General features: G+C 42.4%; 1 protein-coding gene across 1 annotated transcript in view; it reads left to right on the top strand.

Annotated features, from left to right (window-relative positions):
- Positions 1–15,297, top strand: part of HTRA3 (HtrA serine peptidase 3) — a 65,267-nt gene that overhangs the window by 47,134 nt on the left and 2,836 nt on the right. The window contains exon 9 of the mRNA XM_040335367.1: positions 14,589–14,684. Coding sequence (XP_040191301.1) covers positions 14,589–14,684 — 96 coding nt within the window. The remainder of the gene's footprint in view (positions 1–14,588; positions 14,685–15,297) is intronic.

Raw genomic sequence — 15,297 nt, 5'->3', positions numbered from 1 at the left:
GGTAAATTGTATAAATCCCTAAAATTCCAGACAAATACATGCCTGCACAGATTAAATAAAAATCTATGCAAAGAAAAACTAAACTTGCCAGATGTGGCAAGAGGTAGAAAGAAAAAATATCCTAAAAAATATATATGTATATATACCTAATGGGGTTGGTAGGGTCCAGTGAATAAAGCTGGCATCAGCGTATGGATAGATCCAGCACCTGAATGGTTAAGCAACCATTGCTCAAAGGGTGGGACAAAATCCCCAATGTTGAAGACTGGTGAAAAACAAAAAGTTTTTTTTTTAATATAGATATAATAATAGGTAATGTGATATTAAATTGAAATGAAAAGGAACAGCTGAAAAAATTATTAATAGTTGGTGTGGTGAACAATTCAAGATAGTAGCACACCACTTACCTCTTCACTGCTGACAGGTTATCTAAAGAGCACGGATAGATCTAAAGACCAAGCAGTCTAGTGACCCTGACAAGGCAGAGCCATTGAATGGATCATGAGTGTGGATCTCTTTATATACCTCCCACAGAGGCGTATGATGACGCCGCTGGGGGTGGGCTGAAATGATGGGCAGTGATAGGTGCTGGACTTCAAGGGGGAGGACAGGGGGGAAGACAGTTGAAATCCCCTGTCATGGATCGCCAGTAACGGCGAGGCATATCATACGCGCGCATGTCAGTGACGGATGGATGACGTCAACGGGCGGCGCTGAGAGTAAGCGCCATCTTGGATCAGGGATGGAAACCTGGCAAAGCGAATGACAAGCTAGAGTGGGTCACTGACAGTCAGTCCGTCGTCACCAGATCGGTGAACGGCGGCGAAGAGAAGTGAACACACTAGTGAGTGAGCGCGGCATGGTGAGGGAGGGCCAGAATGGAAGTGGCCGGGCCACACCAAGGATGTCCCCATCGGAGGCAGATGGGTGGAGCCAAACGATAATGAGCAGCACCGACAAAGGATGCCCAAATGGGATCACATAAATAGCAGGGACCGGACCTATATCCCCACATAATAGCGTGCGCCCCTATTGCCCATACAGCACAGAGACAGCAGCATAATGAAACAAGGAAACCAGTGGAGGCAAATACAAATACAGGCATGGCAAGAGCATATATAAATATATAGAATGAAATCTAAAACATGATTGGAGGATAAATAACAAGCCAATACAATGATTGTAGTTATTAGGAGGGCTGCGGAGAAAATGTCAATAAAGATTGAAAAATGTATAAATATTACTCCATAACAGAAAAGGGGGGGAGGAGTTGGATCTTAATCAAAAAGTGCTGGTAAATCTGCTCTGTAAATGCATGTAGACATTAAATAATACATTGGATATGAACATGACTGATTTAACAATGAACAAATTTCAATATAGGGGAAAAGACAGAGAAATGAACAATAATAGAAAGATATATAGCAAGACCAAGATTAAACAATGAATGGAATATCTGTTTTTAGAGGAAGGGTTTGAAACTGAACCCCTCATTCAAGCCGGGTGGCTTGAGAGCCGCTAATTGGTGGATCCATTTAGCTTCTTTTTGCAAAAGTATCTTGTCATAATCCCCTCCTCGATCTCCTGGGGGGACATACTCGAGTGCAAAAAAATGCATGCACGTACTGTCAAAGTTATGGAACAATCCCATATGTCTGCTGATGGGAGTTTCCATCTTTTTCTTTCGCACCAGGGCAACATGATCCCTGATGCGGTGGAAAAAGGGCCTCTTCGTCTTGCCGACATAGAATGCACGACAAGAACACTGCATGATATAGACAACACCTATTGATTGGCAGTTGGCCGCAAAATAGGGTTTGTATTTATGTCCGTTCGGAAGTACACATATAGCCGATGCAGATATGTATCTGCAAAATGCACACTTGTGGCATGGGCGTGTACCTAGCAGACTTGCAGGGATGGATGTGCGGCTGGAGTGATGACTCCTGACCAGCTTATCACGAAGCGAACTGGACCTACGAAAGGTAATTTGAGGGTGAGAATCTAGATGTTTGGACACTAACTCATCACCCATGAGCAGGTACCAGTGTCTTTGAAGGATGGTCCTTATTTGTTGGTGATGTCCAGAGAAGCGGGTAATTATTCTGGTACCCGGATTTAGTTTGGCTACTTTCGGGTCATGAAGTAAAGAACCTCTAGTTTTGGTCTTTACTCTGGCAAATGCCCTTTTTAGACACTTGTTACTGTAGCCTCTATCGCGGAAGCGTTTTTGTAGTGAGTTAGCCTCTTGGATAAAGTCCTCATCAGAGCTACAATTCCTCCTAAGTCTGAGGTATTGTCCATAGGGGATGCTGGATTTGAGAGGTTCAGGATGGGAGCTGGATGCATGAAGCAAAGCATTCCCTGCCGTGGGTTTCCTAAATAAGGAAGTACCTATAGTACCGTCTGGTTGAATGAAAATATGGACATCAAGAAAGGAAATTCTTGTCTGACTGGTTTCAAAAGTAAATTTAAGGTTAAAATCATTGGTCTTGAGGCTATCAAGGAAGGTGATAAGATCAAGATGGGGACATCTAGATGTCCAAACATCTAGATTCTCACCCTCAAATTACCTTTCGTAGGTCCAGTTCGCTTCGTGATAAGCTGGTCAGGAGTCATCACTCCAGCCGCACATCCATCCCTGCAAGTCTGCTAGGTACACGCCCATGCCACAAGTGTGCATTTTGCAGATACATATCTGCATCGGCTATATGTGTACTTCCGAACGGACATAAATACAAACCCTATTTTGCGGCCAACTGCCAATCAATAGGTGTTGTCTATATCATGCAGTGTTCTTGTCGTGCATTCTATGTCGGCAAGACGAAGAGGCCCTTTTTCCACCGCATCAGGGATCATGTTGCCCTGGTGCGAAAGAAAAAGATGGAAACTCCCATCAGCAGACATATGGGATTGTTCCATAACTTTGACAGTACGTGCATGCATTTTTTTGCACTCGAGTATGTCCCCCCAGGAGATCGAGGAGGGGATTATGACAAGATACTTTTGCAAAAAGAAGCTAAATGGATCCACCAATTAGCGGCTCTTAAGCCACCCGGCTTGAATGAGGGGTTCAGTTTCAAACCCTTCCTCTAAAAACAGATATTCCATTCATTGTTTAATCTTGGTCTTGCTATATATCTTTCTATTATTGTTCATTTCTCTGTCTTTTCCCCTATATTGAAATTTGTTCATTGTTAAATCAGTCATGTTCATATCCAATGTATTATTTAATGTCTACATGCATTTACAGAGCAGATTTACCAGCACTTTTTGATTAAGATCCAACTCCTCCCCCCCTTTTCTGTTATGGAGTAATATTTATACATTTTTCAATCTTTATTGACATTTTCTCCGTAGCCCTCCTAATAACTACAATCATTGTATTGGCTTGTTATTTATCCTCCAATCATGTTTTAGATTTCATTCTATATATTTATATATGCTCTTGCCATGCCTGTATTTGTATTTGCCTCCACTGGTTTCCTTGTTTCATTATGCTGCTGTCTCTGTGCTGTATGGGCAATAGGGGCGCACGTTATTATGTGGGGATATAGGTCCGGTCCCTGCTATTTATGTGATCCCATTTGGGCATCCTTTGTCGGTGCTGCTCATTATCGTTTGGCTCCACCCATCTGCCTCCGATGGGGACATCCTTGGTGTGGCCCGGCCACTTCCATTCTGGCCCTCCCTCACCATGCCGCGCTCACTCACTAGTGTGTTCACTTCTCTTCGCCGCCGTTCACCGATCTGGTGACGACGGACTGACTGTCAGTGACCCACTCTAGCTTGTCATTCGCTTTGCCAGGTTTCCATCCCTGATCCAAGATGGCGCTTACTCTCAGCGCCGCCCGTTGACGTCATCCATCCGTCACTGACATGCGCGCGTGTGATATGCCTCGCCGTTACTGGCGATCCATGACAGGGGATTTCAACTGTCTTCCCCCCTGTCCTCCCCCTTGAAGTCCAGCACCTATCACTGCCCATCATTTCAGCCCACCCCCAGCGGCGTCATCATACGCCTCTGTGGGAGGTATATAAAGAGATCCACACTCATGATCCATTCAATGGCTCTGCCTTGTCAGGGTCACTAGACTGCTTGGTCTTTAGATCTATCCGTGCTCTTTAGATAACCTGTCAGCAGTGAAGAGGTAAGTGGTGTGCTACTATCTTGAATTGTTCACCACACCACCCATTAATAATTTTTTCAGCTGTTCCTTTTCATTTCAATTTAATATCACATTACCTATTATTATATCTATATTAAAAAAAAACTTTTTGTTTTTCACCAGTCTTCAACATTGGGGATTTTTCCCACCCTTTGAGCAATGGTTGCTTAACCATTCAGGTGCTGGATCTATCTATACGCTGATGCCAGCTTTATTCACTGGACCCTACCAACCCCATTAGGTATATATACATATATATTTTTTAGGATATTTTTTCTTTCTACCTCTTGCCACATCTGGCAAGTTTAGTTTTTCTTTGCATAGATTTTTATTTAATCTGTGCAGGCATGTATTTGTCTGGAATTTTAGGGATTTATACAATTTACCCTATATACATTTAATTTCATCTATTCCCTCTCTTTTATACTGCAGCATTTCTGTGACGGCGTGTGTATGGAATGGTTCCAGTGGGGCTCTGTACCTACAGGTTTAATTTTGGTTTTTAAACTATGGCTGTTTATGCTTAGTTTTCATCACATGACCTTTGATGATCTTTGATCTCTGCGTGGTAAGTCTGCTCATGATCACCCTGTTTTATTATGGTTTCTGTGATCTTTGTAATATTCATGAATACTTGACATCATTTATTCAATTTTGTTCCTTTTCTATTGCTAATGATTATTTATTGTTTAAATTTGCGTACTGTCTGCTAGTACATGCCAATCATCCATACAAACATTGATGATGTTGTTCTCTGCTTATTCCTTGTAGCCTTCCCTGTATATATGCTCCTGATGAAGCTTGTAGCGAAACATGTCGAGCAATCTGTAACAGGTCTGGGCGTTGCTTGGTTCATTCGAGCCGCCACATGATCACAAGGATCAACAATGTCATGTCTTAATTCTGTAAAATTTTGTATCATCGAATAAATCATATTTTTATCTACATCGTTATTCTCTGATATATTCTTTAATTGACACCGTTTAAAGTCCCCGGGTTTGTTACCCGATCCCCCTATCCTATTTTGTTTCATTTTCTATGGGATGTGGTGTCTTCTGATTTGTTTCCCTATGCCTCATTTATTCAATTGTTTCTTCTAGGGTGGTATCCACCCATCACTTTTAGTAGGCACAGTGAAGTATCAAATCCTATCATACGTATATATATGATGACTGTAATTTACATATTCTAGGCTTATTTCGATTTTGTCTCTCTTTCCCTTTCCTTCTCCTCTTTTCTTTTGTTTCATCCAGTGGTTTTTGATCAAGTTTTATATTTTTTGGGCTTTGAGGGCCTACATCCCTTGTACCTATGGCCGACTATTGTGGTAATGCTTTCGAAGGTTTAATGAACAAATTCCAAAAAATTCAAAGTCAAGCAAGTGGGGGTCTATCCACTGAAGGATTCTTTGCTAGACTCCAACGAATGCTAGAACGTAAAACACGTCTATTCTGGAATAGATGGTATTTTATGAAGTACATTGAGGATAAGATCACCCCGTGGGGTCTTAGGATCCAGATCTTTCCCACTATTTTTAATGTCAGCTCAGAATTCAAGCATGAATGGGAATTAAATCTTCAGAAATGTTCGGCCAAAATGATGACTCTCCTATGTGATCAGTATTCATCCGATTTGGCCACCCTAGATCTAGAAATTGAGGATCTATACAAAGACAATAGCCTCGTCATTGCTGATGAAATTTTCCCTACCAAAGAACTCGCGTTAAATAAGGATTTGGAGACCTATGTATCCACCTTATTAAAAAACAAAGACAAAAAATTTATCCGTGATAAGTTGGCCTTTGATAATGGCCAAGCCTATAATTGGGCAGCGACCAACAAAGGCCGTAAACGACCAAGCATGGCCAATAAAAATAAAAACAGAAATACCAACTCTAATCAGTCCAATCCACGTGACTCTACCACCGATTGTACGGATTCTGATTCATCTATGCCTTCCACTCCGGCCATCCAGATGGCAGATGTAACTACAGGCCCTAAGATTCATGGGATGTTCCAGTCTAGAGCTGGTAGGGGTTTAGCCTCCACCAATACCTCCAAACGGGGGGCGTTTCCCAAAAGTCAGATTAATACACGTGCTACACTAGCTAAAAATGCACTTGTTGATAATCATACCGTAGCCACTTCTAATACTACTGACTTTGTTGCCCCATTGGGAGTACCTACATCACTGATGAATGATATAGGCTCTGATACTTTACAGGGGGATTTTTGTCCAACACAAATTTTCAGCCAGCCAGTTCCAGATTCCAGAAGGTGGACCAACAAAAATCCAACAATTCCACCAACACCCAGGACGGTTTCCAAATAATCAATCTTTCGTCTGTCCAACTATCTAAGGACCAAATTTCAGTTCTTGAACTTGGCCTATCTTTTTGTCCAACTCAAAACATTGACGCATTCGAACTTATTAAAGACATCAACCTCTTCTCCAGAAAGTTGATGTTAAAAATTTTATTCGACAAACCTAAACCTGCTATTCACACTACCAACTTTGACAACCCTCTATGGCAAAACATGTCTATTGCTGACATTAAGGCAGTTGAGGAGTTAATGGAACTCTGGGAAGAAGGCCATATCAATGACGATGATCTATCCGCAGCTGAACTCTTGGAGTCTAACCCTGATCCATCTGTATCACCATCTACTGGCCTTAGACCTAATATCATTCCCACTACATCAACTCAAAGGGAGTACAAACCTAGATCACGAATGTTCCCCACTCTTCAGGGGAACCCCAATGTATGGGCCTTCACCAGTCAAGTGACTAAGGAAATAACAGAAACCAAATGGGTCAACCCATCCCAAACCAATTTGACATCTACCCAGAAAGCGGCTCTTGCCTCTCTACAGCAATGTTCGGAAATTATAATCAAGCCCTCCGACAAGGGCGGAAACCTTGTTGTAATGGATGTCACCCAATATGAACGCATGGTATTGAACATACTTAACAACAAACAATGGTACAGAAAGGTCTCATTAGACCATCTGAACCTCACTACCTCTTTATATCAAAGATTAATAGGTTCTGCCTATCACACTGGACTTATTACAAAAAAAACCTGGGAATTCCTCAACGTCACTTGCCCACGCACTCCTACCATGTATGCCCTGCCCAAGATCCACAAAAATGTATCCCCACCTCCTGGACGCCCCATTGTGTCCGGAAATGGGTCTCTCACTGAAAAAGCCAGCGAGATGGTTGATGATTACCTCAGACCACACGTTGAAGGTCTATCTTCATACCTACAAGACACCAGCGACTTGCTCAGATCCCTCGATGGCATTGCCGTGCCCGAGGGGTCTTGGCTGATATCGTTGGACGTTGAAGCCCTATACAACTCTATCCCCCATACTCATGGGGTGGGAGTTGTCGAGGGCTTCCTATCTGGTTGCAGTGAGTCCAGGCCTCACTACAATCAATTTATTTTGGATCTTTTGAGGTTCATCCTCACCAACAACATTTTTCTTTTTGGTTGCTCCCACTACCTCCAGGTGCAGGGGGTTGCTATGGGGACCAAGTGTGCCCCCTCCTATGCAAACCTGTACCTGGGGGGGTGGGAGCGCAACCTCTTTCATCAAGATGGGATCCAGCACCATTTGGAACATATCCCATTTTGGCGTCGTTTCATCGACGACATTATGTTCATCTGGACTGGACCCCATCTTGATCTTATCACCTTCCTTGATAGCCTCAAGACCAATGATTTTAACCTTAAATTTACTTTTGAAACCAGTCAGACAAGAATTTCCTTTCTTGATGTCCATATTTTCATTCAACCAGACGGTACTATAGGTACTTCCTTATTTAGGAAACCCACGGCAGGGAATGCTTTGCTTCATGCATCCAGCTCCCATCCTGAACCTCTCAAATCCAGCATCCCCTATGGACAATACCTCAGACTTAGGAGGAATTGTAGCTCTGATGAGGACTTTATCCAAGAGGCTAACTCACTACAAAAACGCTTCCGCGATAGAGGCTACAGTAACAAGTGTCTAAAAAGGGCATTTGCCAGAGTAAAGACCAAAACTAGAGGTTCTTTACTTCATGACCCGAAAGTAGCCAAACTAAATCCGGGTACCAGAATAATTACCCGCTTCTCTGGACATCACCAACAAATAAGGACCATCCTTCAAAGACACTGGTACCTGCTCATGGGTGATGAGTTAGTGTCCAAACATCTAGATTCTCACCCTCAAATTACCTTTCGTAGGTCCAGTTCGCTTCGTGATAAGCTGGTCAGGAGTCATTACTCCAGCCGCACATCCATCCCTGCAAGTCTGCTAGGTACACGCCCATGCCACAAGTGTGCATTTTGCAGATACATATCTGCATCGGCTATATGTGTACTTCCGAACGGACATAAATACAAACCCTATTTTGCGGCCAACTGCCAATCAATAGGTGTTGTCTATATCATGCAGTGTTCTTGTCGTGCATTCTATGTCGGCAAGACGAAGAGGCCCTTTTTCCACCGCATCAGGGATCATGTTGCCCTGGTGCGAAAGAAAAAGATGGAAACTCCCATCAGCAGACATATGGGATTGTTCCATAACTTTGACAGTACGTGCATGCATTTTTTTGCACTCGAGTATGTCCCCCCAGGAGATCGAGGAGGGGATTATGACAAGATACTTTTGCAAAAAGAAGCTAAATGGATCCACCAATTAGCGGCTCTTAAGCCACCCGGCTTGAATGAGGGGTTCAGTTTCAAACCCTTCCTCTAAAAACAGATATTCCATTCATTGTTTAATCTTGGTCTTGCTATATATCTTTCTATTATTGTTCATTTCTCTGTCTTTTCCCCTATATTGAAATTTGTTCATTGTTAAATCAGTCATGTTCATATCCAATGTATTATTTAATGTCTACATGCATTTACAGAGCAGATTTACCAGCACTTTTTGATTAAGATCCAACTCCTCCCCCCCTTTTCTGTTATGGAGTAATATTTATACATTTTTCAATCTTTATTGACATTTTCTCCGTAGCCCTCCTAATAACTACAATCATTGTATTGGCTTGTTATTTATCCTCCAATCATGTTTTAGATTTCATTCTATATATTTATATATGCTCTTGCCATGCCTGTATTTGTATTTGCCTCCACTGGTTTCCTTGTTTCATTATGCTGCTGTCTCTGTGCTGTATGGGCAATAGGGGCGCACGTTATTATGTGGGGATATAGGTCCGGTCCCTGCTATTTATGTGATCCCATTTGGGCATCCTTTGTCGGTGCTGCTCATTATCGTTTGGCTCCACCCATCTGCCTCCGATGGGGACATCCTTGGTGTGGCCCGGCCACTTCCATTCTGGCCCTCCCTCACCATGCCGCGCTCACTCACTAGTGTGTTCACTTCTCTTCGCCGCCGTTCACCGATCTGGTGACGACGGACTGACTGTCAGTGACCCACTCTAGCTTGTCATTCGCTTTGCCAGGTTTCCATCCCTGATCCAAGATGGCGCTTACTCTCAGCGCCGCCCGTTGACGTCATCCATCCGTCACTGACATGCGCGCGTATGATATGCCTCGCCGTTACTGGCGATCCATGACAGGGGATTTCAACTGTCTTCCCCCCTGTCCTCCCCCTTGAAGTCCAGCACCTATCACTGCCCATCATTTCAGCCCACCCCCAGCGGCGTCATCATACGCCTCTGTGGGAGGTATATAAAGAGATCCACACTCATGATCCATTCAATGGCTCTGCCTTGTCAGGGTCACTAGACTGCTTGGTCTTTAGATCTATCCGTGCTCTTTAGATAACCTGTCAGCAGTGAAGAGGTAAGTGGTGTGCTACTATCTTGAATTGTTCACCACACCAACTATTAATAATTTTTTCAGCTGTTCCTTTTCATTTCAATTTAATATCACATTACCTATTATTATATCTATATTAAAAAAAAAAACTTTTTGTTTTTCACCAGTCTTCAACATTGGGGATTTTGTCCCACCCTTTGAGCAATGGTTGCTTAACCATTCAGGTGCTGGATCTATCATACGCTGATGCCAGCTTTATTCACTGGACCCTACCAACCCCATTAGGTATATATACATATATATTTTTTAGGATATTTTTTCTTTCTACCTCTTGCCACATCTGGCAAGTTTAGTTTTTCTTTGCATAGATTTTTATTTAATCTGTGCAGGCATGTATTTGTCTGGAATTTTAGGGATTTATACAATTTACCCTATATACATTTAATTTCATCTATTCCCTCTCTTTTATACTGCAGCATTTCTGTGACGGCGTGTGTATGGAATGGTTCCAGTGGGGCTCTGTACCTACAGGTTTAATTTTGGTTTTTAAACTATGGCTGTTTATGCTTAGTTTTCATCACATGACCTTTGATGATCTTTGATCTCTGCGTGGTAAGTCTGCTCATGATCACCCTTTTTTATTATGGTTTCTGTGATCTTTGTAATATTCATGAATACTTGACATCATTTATTCAATTTTGTTCCTTTTCTATTGCTAATGATTATTTATTGTTTAAATTTGCGTACTGTCTGCTAGTACATGCCAATCATCTATACAAATATTGATGATGTTGTTCTCTGCTTATTCCTTGTAGCCTTCCCTGTATATATGCTCCTGATGAAGCTTGTAGCGAAACATGTCGAGCAATCTGTAACAGGTCTGGGCGTTGCTTGGTTCATTCGAGCCGCCACATGATCACAAGGATCAACAATGTCATGTCTTAATTCTGTAAAATTTTGTATCATCGAATAAATCATATTTTTATCTACATCGTTATTCTCTGATATATTCTTTAATTGACACCGTTTAAAGTCCCCGGGTTTGTTACCCGATCCCCCCATCCTATTTTGTTTCATTTTCTATGGGATGTGGTGTCTTCTGATTTGTTTCCCTATGCCTCATTTATTCAATTACTAGCCAATTATGAATTGCTTACCTTACATCGAAGCCCCCGCAGTGGTCCTTGTTCCCACCCTCCGGTGGCGATATCTTTCCCGGGGGTTACCCCCGGGTATCACCAATGTGATCGGCCAGAGCTGCAATGACATCACTCCCGCGCATGGGCGTGGGAGCCGCCGGTAACGGCCATTGCTTCAGTTTTCCCCAGTGCACATGTGCCGATGACATCAGTGGACAGGGGGATATTGCCTAAACTGTACAAGTTTAGGAGATATCCTGGGTAGCTACAGGTAAGCCTTATTATAGGCTTACCTGTAGCATAAAGTGGTCTGTAAGGCTTTACAACCACTTTAAAGTGGTTGTAAAGCCTTATGGTTCTATGTATTAGGGTGAAAATTCTTCTGTGCTGCAGCTTCCCCCCCAGACCCCTTTTTTTTCTTACCGGAGCCCATCTGATCCAACGACTGTCCCTCTCCTTTTTGGACAGATTGATAGAAACAGAAGTCATTGGCTCCCGTTGCTATCAATCAAAAGCTGTGACACAGGAGTGGGGAGCGGGGCCAGGTCTTGCTGTCTGTTTCAATGGACGCAGCAGTGGGACTTGGGAGCAAGGTCGCACAGGTGCCCCAATGTAAAGCGACTTTCGACTGGGGTACCTGATAAAGGGGAGGGGCCTGGAGTGTCGGCAGGGGACTTCAGAAGAAGAGGATCAGGGCTGCTCTTTTCAAAACCATTGCACAGAGCAGGTAAGTGCAGGCATGTCAAATCCAGTGAAAATGAAATACATATACTAAAATGCATATATAGCAGAATTCACAGTAGCGCAACAATAACACCTACTTAATTCAGTGTTCAATACAAAAATGTTATGATCAAAAATACATAATATTACATGTGAAAAGAAAATATAAAAAATGTAAAAGATAACAAAATTAAAATGTCATAAAAAGAAAAACAATACAAGAATCTAATAACAGTCCCCTGTAGCCTCCCTGGTGGAATGATTATGTCAGATTTTTGTATCTCAAAGTGGTACATTGTTTTACATAGAAATCTGGTGTTTTATATTGTAGGCCTGCAAGACCCTTTCACACATGCGTACTGTTTAAGTTTTTAGGCAGACCTGAATGGACGCTCCAAGCAGATCTATGGAGCAACGGATGTCAGTGGTGACATGTTCTCTGACATCCGATCCGCTCCGATCTGTTGAATCCAGATGGATAGAAACCCTATTTTCCATTCGTCTGGCCGATCGGATCAGATGAAAATGGACAGGCGGTCCGCTTTTATCCAATCCCCCATAGAGGAGAGCGGATCTTTGACAGGTTCATCCCTGCACAGTCAGCCAAGACAGACCTGTCATCTGCTGGCTCAGCGGAGATCAACGGAGCGATCCCTGCTGAGCAAAGCAGGGTCCGTCAAAACGGACATCTGTGTGTCAAAGGGGCCTAATTCTTAATAACTCACTTAAATCTGTCCAAACAAGAGTCTAGTAGACATCCCGGGTATGATAACGTTTGAAACACGAAATCATGAATTATAATATAATAAATAACTATAAATAATTATAAAAAATAATACTATAATAATATTAAAATGAATTTCCCCAAGATTCAGTACCGCTCAATTCTGCAAGTGTTCCAATTTACTATCGCTGTTTTCTAGCTGGTTTAAAACTACTTTTGACACTTTTCATGTTTTCAGGCAGAAAGAACAGTATATACCGTATTTATCGCGGTATAGCGCACTCCCGCGTATACCGCGCACCCCTAAAGTTGCCCCGAATCCTGTGGAAAAAACGTTTTTTTTTGTACTTACAGTTTTGGTGTCTTGCGCGGCGTCCATCGGCGGCCTCGTCGGGTCCGGCGTCTGTCTGCAGCTTCTGGTGTCCTCTTCGTCGGGTCCGGCGTCCTTCTGCGGTGTCCTCCCCGCTCGTTTCCCACGCCGAGTTTGAATACTGCGCCGACATATACAGAGCGCAGTACACTCGTGTATTGTCGGCAATGCCCGGCTACTCTCGCGCTGACGTCCTGTACGTCCAGGACGTCAGCGCGGGAGGAGCCGAGACTGCCCAACAATACACGAGTGTACTGCGCTCGGTATATGTCGGCGCAGTATTCAAACTCGGCGCGGGAAAGTGGGTATCGGCGTATACCGCGCACCCACGATTTTGCCCTGATTTTCAGGGCAAAAAAGTGCGCGGTATACGCCGATAAATACGGTATATAATATAAAAGGGCATGCAGGGCACTGGATAAAGCACTAGGGACAAAAGGAAGGTGAAATGATTTGATACAGTAATGTAATCTGTAAGATTACAGTGTACTGTTATATTTTTTTGTACTTTTTGAATTTGCCACTGGGCTCCGCCCCCATGCGTCACAACGCTCGCAGGGAACGGAGCCTGGCACACATAGCATTGGGCGGATGATCCCACGGGGGGGACATTGCAGGATCCTGGGGACAAGGTAAGTTACCTTGACCAGCATTCTGCAATGCAATCCAGAGTGTGGCTCAGGGTTAAGGCTACGGAGATCACTATTATATACTAAGTATAGGCATGTTTGTTATTTAAAAAATAAATAAAATGAATGTCTACAATCACTTTAATCCTTATGCTGAAGGTATATAATATTTACTTGGTTTAAAAAAAAAAAATTACATTTCTTCCTGGTGGAGAAATAATGTTATACATCCCATGAATTTTCATGGGCATTATTTTTCATCTGGAGGGTGACAGGCTTTCTCAGCTAAGCACACCCTCTGGTGTGCATGCCTGACCTAATGGCAGTTGAATTCCAGAAAGTAAATGCTACATAAATCATTTGCTCTTACTCAAGATGACCATGGCTAAAATGCCGGGGGGTGTTTTTCAAACTGATTTCTCAACAAAATAAAGATATATACTATATATACTGTATATTAGCAATGAAAAATAAATTAACAAAAATATATAAAGCTACTAACAGGTGTAAAGCAGTTATATGTGCCTGTACACATCCGCAGCAACTTTCAGGGCCTCCGCTCTGTAGCACCATTCTGTACAGATAAACCTTTAGCACTTCTTGGTAGTGTCAAAGTTGGCCGGTCCTCCCTGCTTTCCATTATTTTGCTATTAGAAAGCGAGACACTTTAAAAAAGTGAGCTGGTAAACCCTGACACTACCAGGATGTGATGGCTCTGTGTCTAATCAGAACACCTCTATATTTAAGTGAAGTTGGGGCACTGAATGCTAAGGCAGGTATTTATACCTGTAGGTGGCTCTTACTATCTAAACAGTGATGCCTTCTTACAAAAATAAACAATGTGCCCACCTCCAAAAATGTATTTTGTATTTTAATGGCAAGTTATTTTGTATTTATTGACAATGGCAATATGCATCTTTCACTCCAACAAACAAACTTATTGATAAAAAGCCAAAGTGCGCTCATTCTCTCACCATAATTTGGTGTACAAATAAAATAAATAATAATCATAATAAGGATGAATGGCTAATAATATTCTACTGCTTTGGCTTTAGACTTGTTGAAGAACTGAAACTAAACAATCCAGATTTTCCTGATGTTAGCAGTGGGATATATGTCCATGAAGTGGTGCCCAATTCACCAGCTCAGAGGTAAGAATCCAAAACTATGCTGTGATGGCTTATTTAGAAACATGGGCTGAGCCTAAAACTGGGTTAATTAAAAACCCCATTGCAGTTAGAACTTTTTTCTTATTTATGATAGAACTGGAAAGTGGTAAACCTCTGGCGGGTTTTTATTGCTGTTCTGTTTCCCCATTAGGAAGATTTTTCTCTCTTTCCATTTACAGTGACACCTTAAAGGGAAGTGAAGTGATTGAGTGACTTAAATGCCTCTCAATTTTTGCACTTTACCATTTGGCAAGAATTGAGATGGGATTATACGTCCTGTTATTATAGCCTTCTGTGAGGGGTCTATGATGATAACATTGGAAAGGCTCTTACCTATTCCCAATATAGGCTGCTGGCAAGAGATGGGTAGAGGATCCTTCACTACTTCTGCACTGTTCAAATTAGTAAGGAAAGATTTTTTATTTTTTGACAGGGAGAGAAGGCAGATATGTCTTGGCTAATAATGTACGTGATTATAATAAATGCCATGACATACACTGTAGATTCTCTTCCTTGAAACTGTTAAAATGGACGATGTTTGGTCAGCTGGTACCACAATTGGCAGTAGGCACCACTGAAAACTAAGGCAAGATGG

This window comes from Rana temporaria, chromosome 1, assembly GCF_905171775.1.
Source record: "Rana temporaria chromosome 1, aRanTem1.1, whole genome shotgun sequence".
In the NCBI taxonomy this organism is placed as follows: Eukaryota; Metazoa; Chordata; class Amphibia; order Anura; family Ranidae; genus Rana; species Rana temporaria.
Note: the sequence above shows the minus strand (reverse complement) of the source record. Positions and strands in the feature narration are given on the sequence as shown.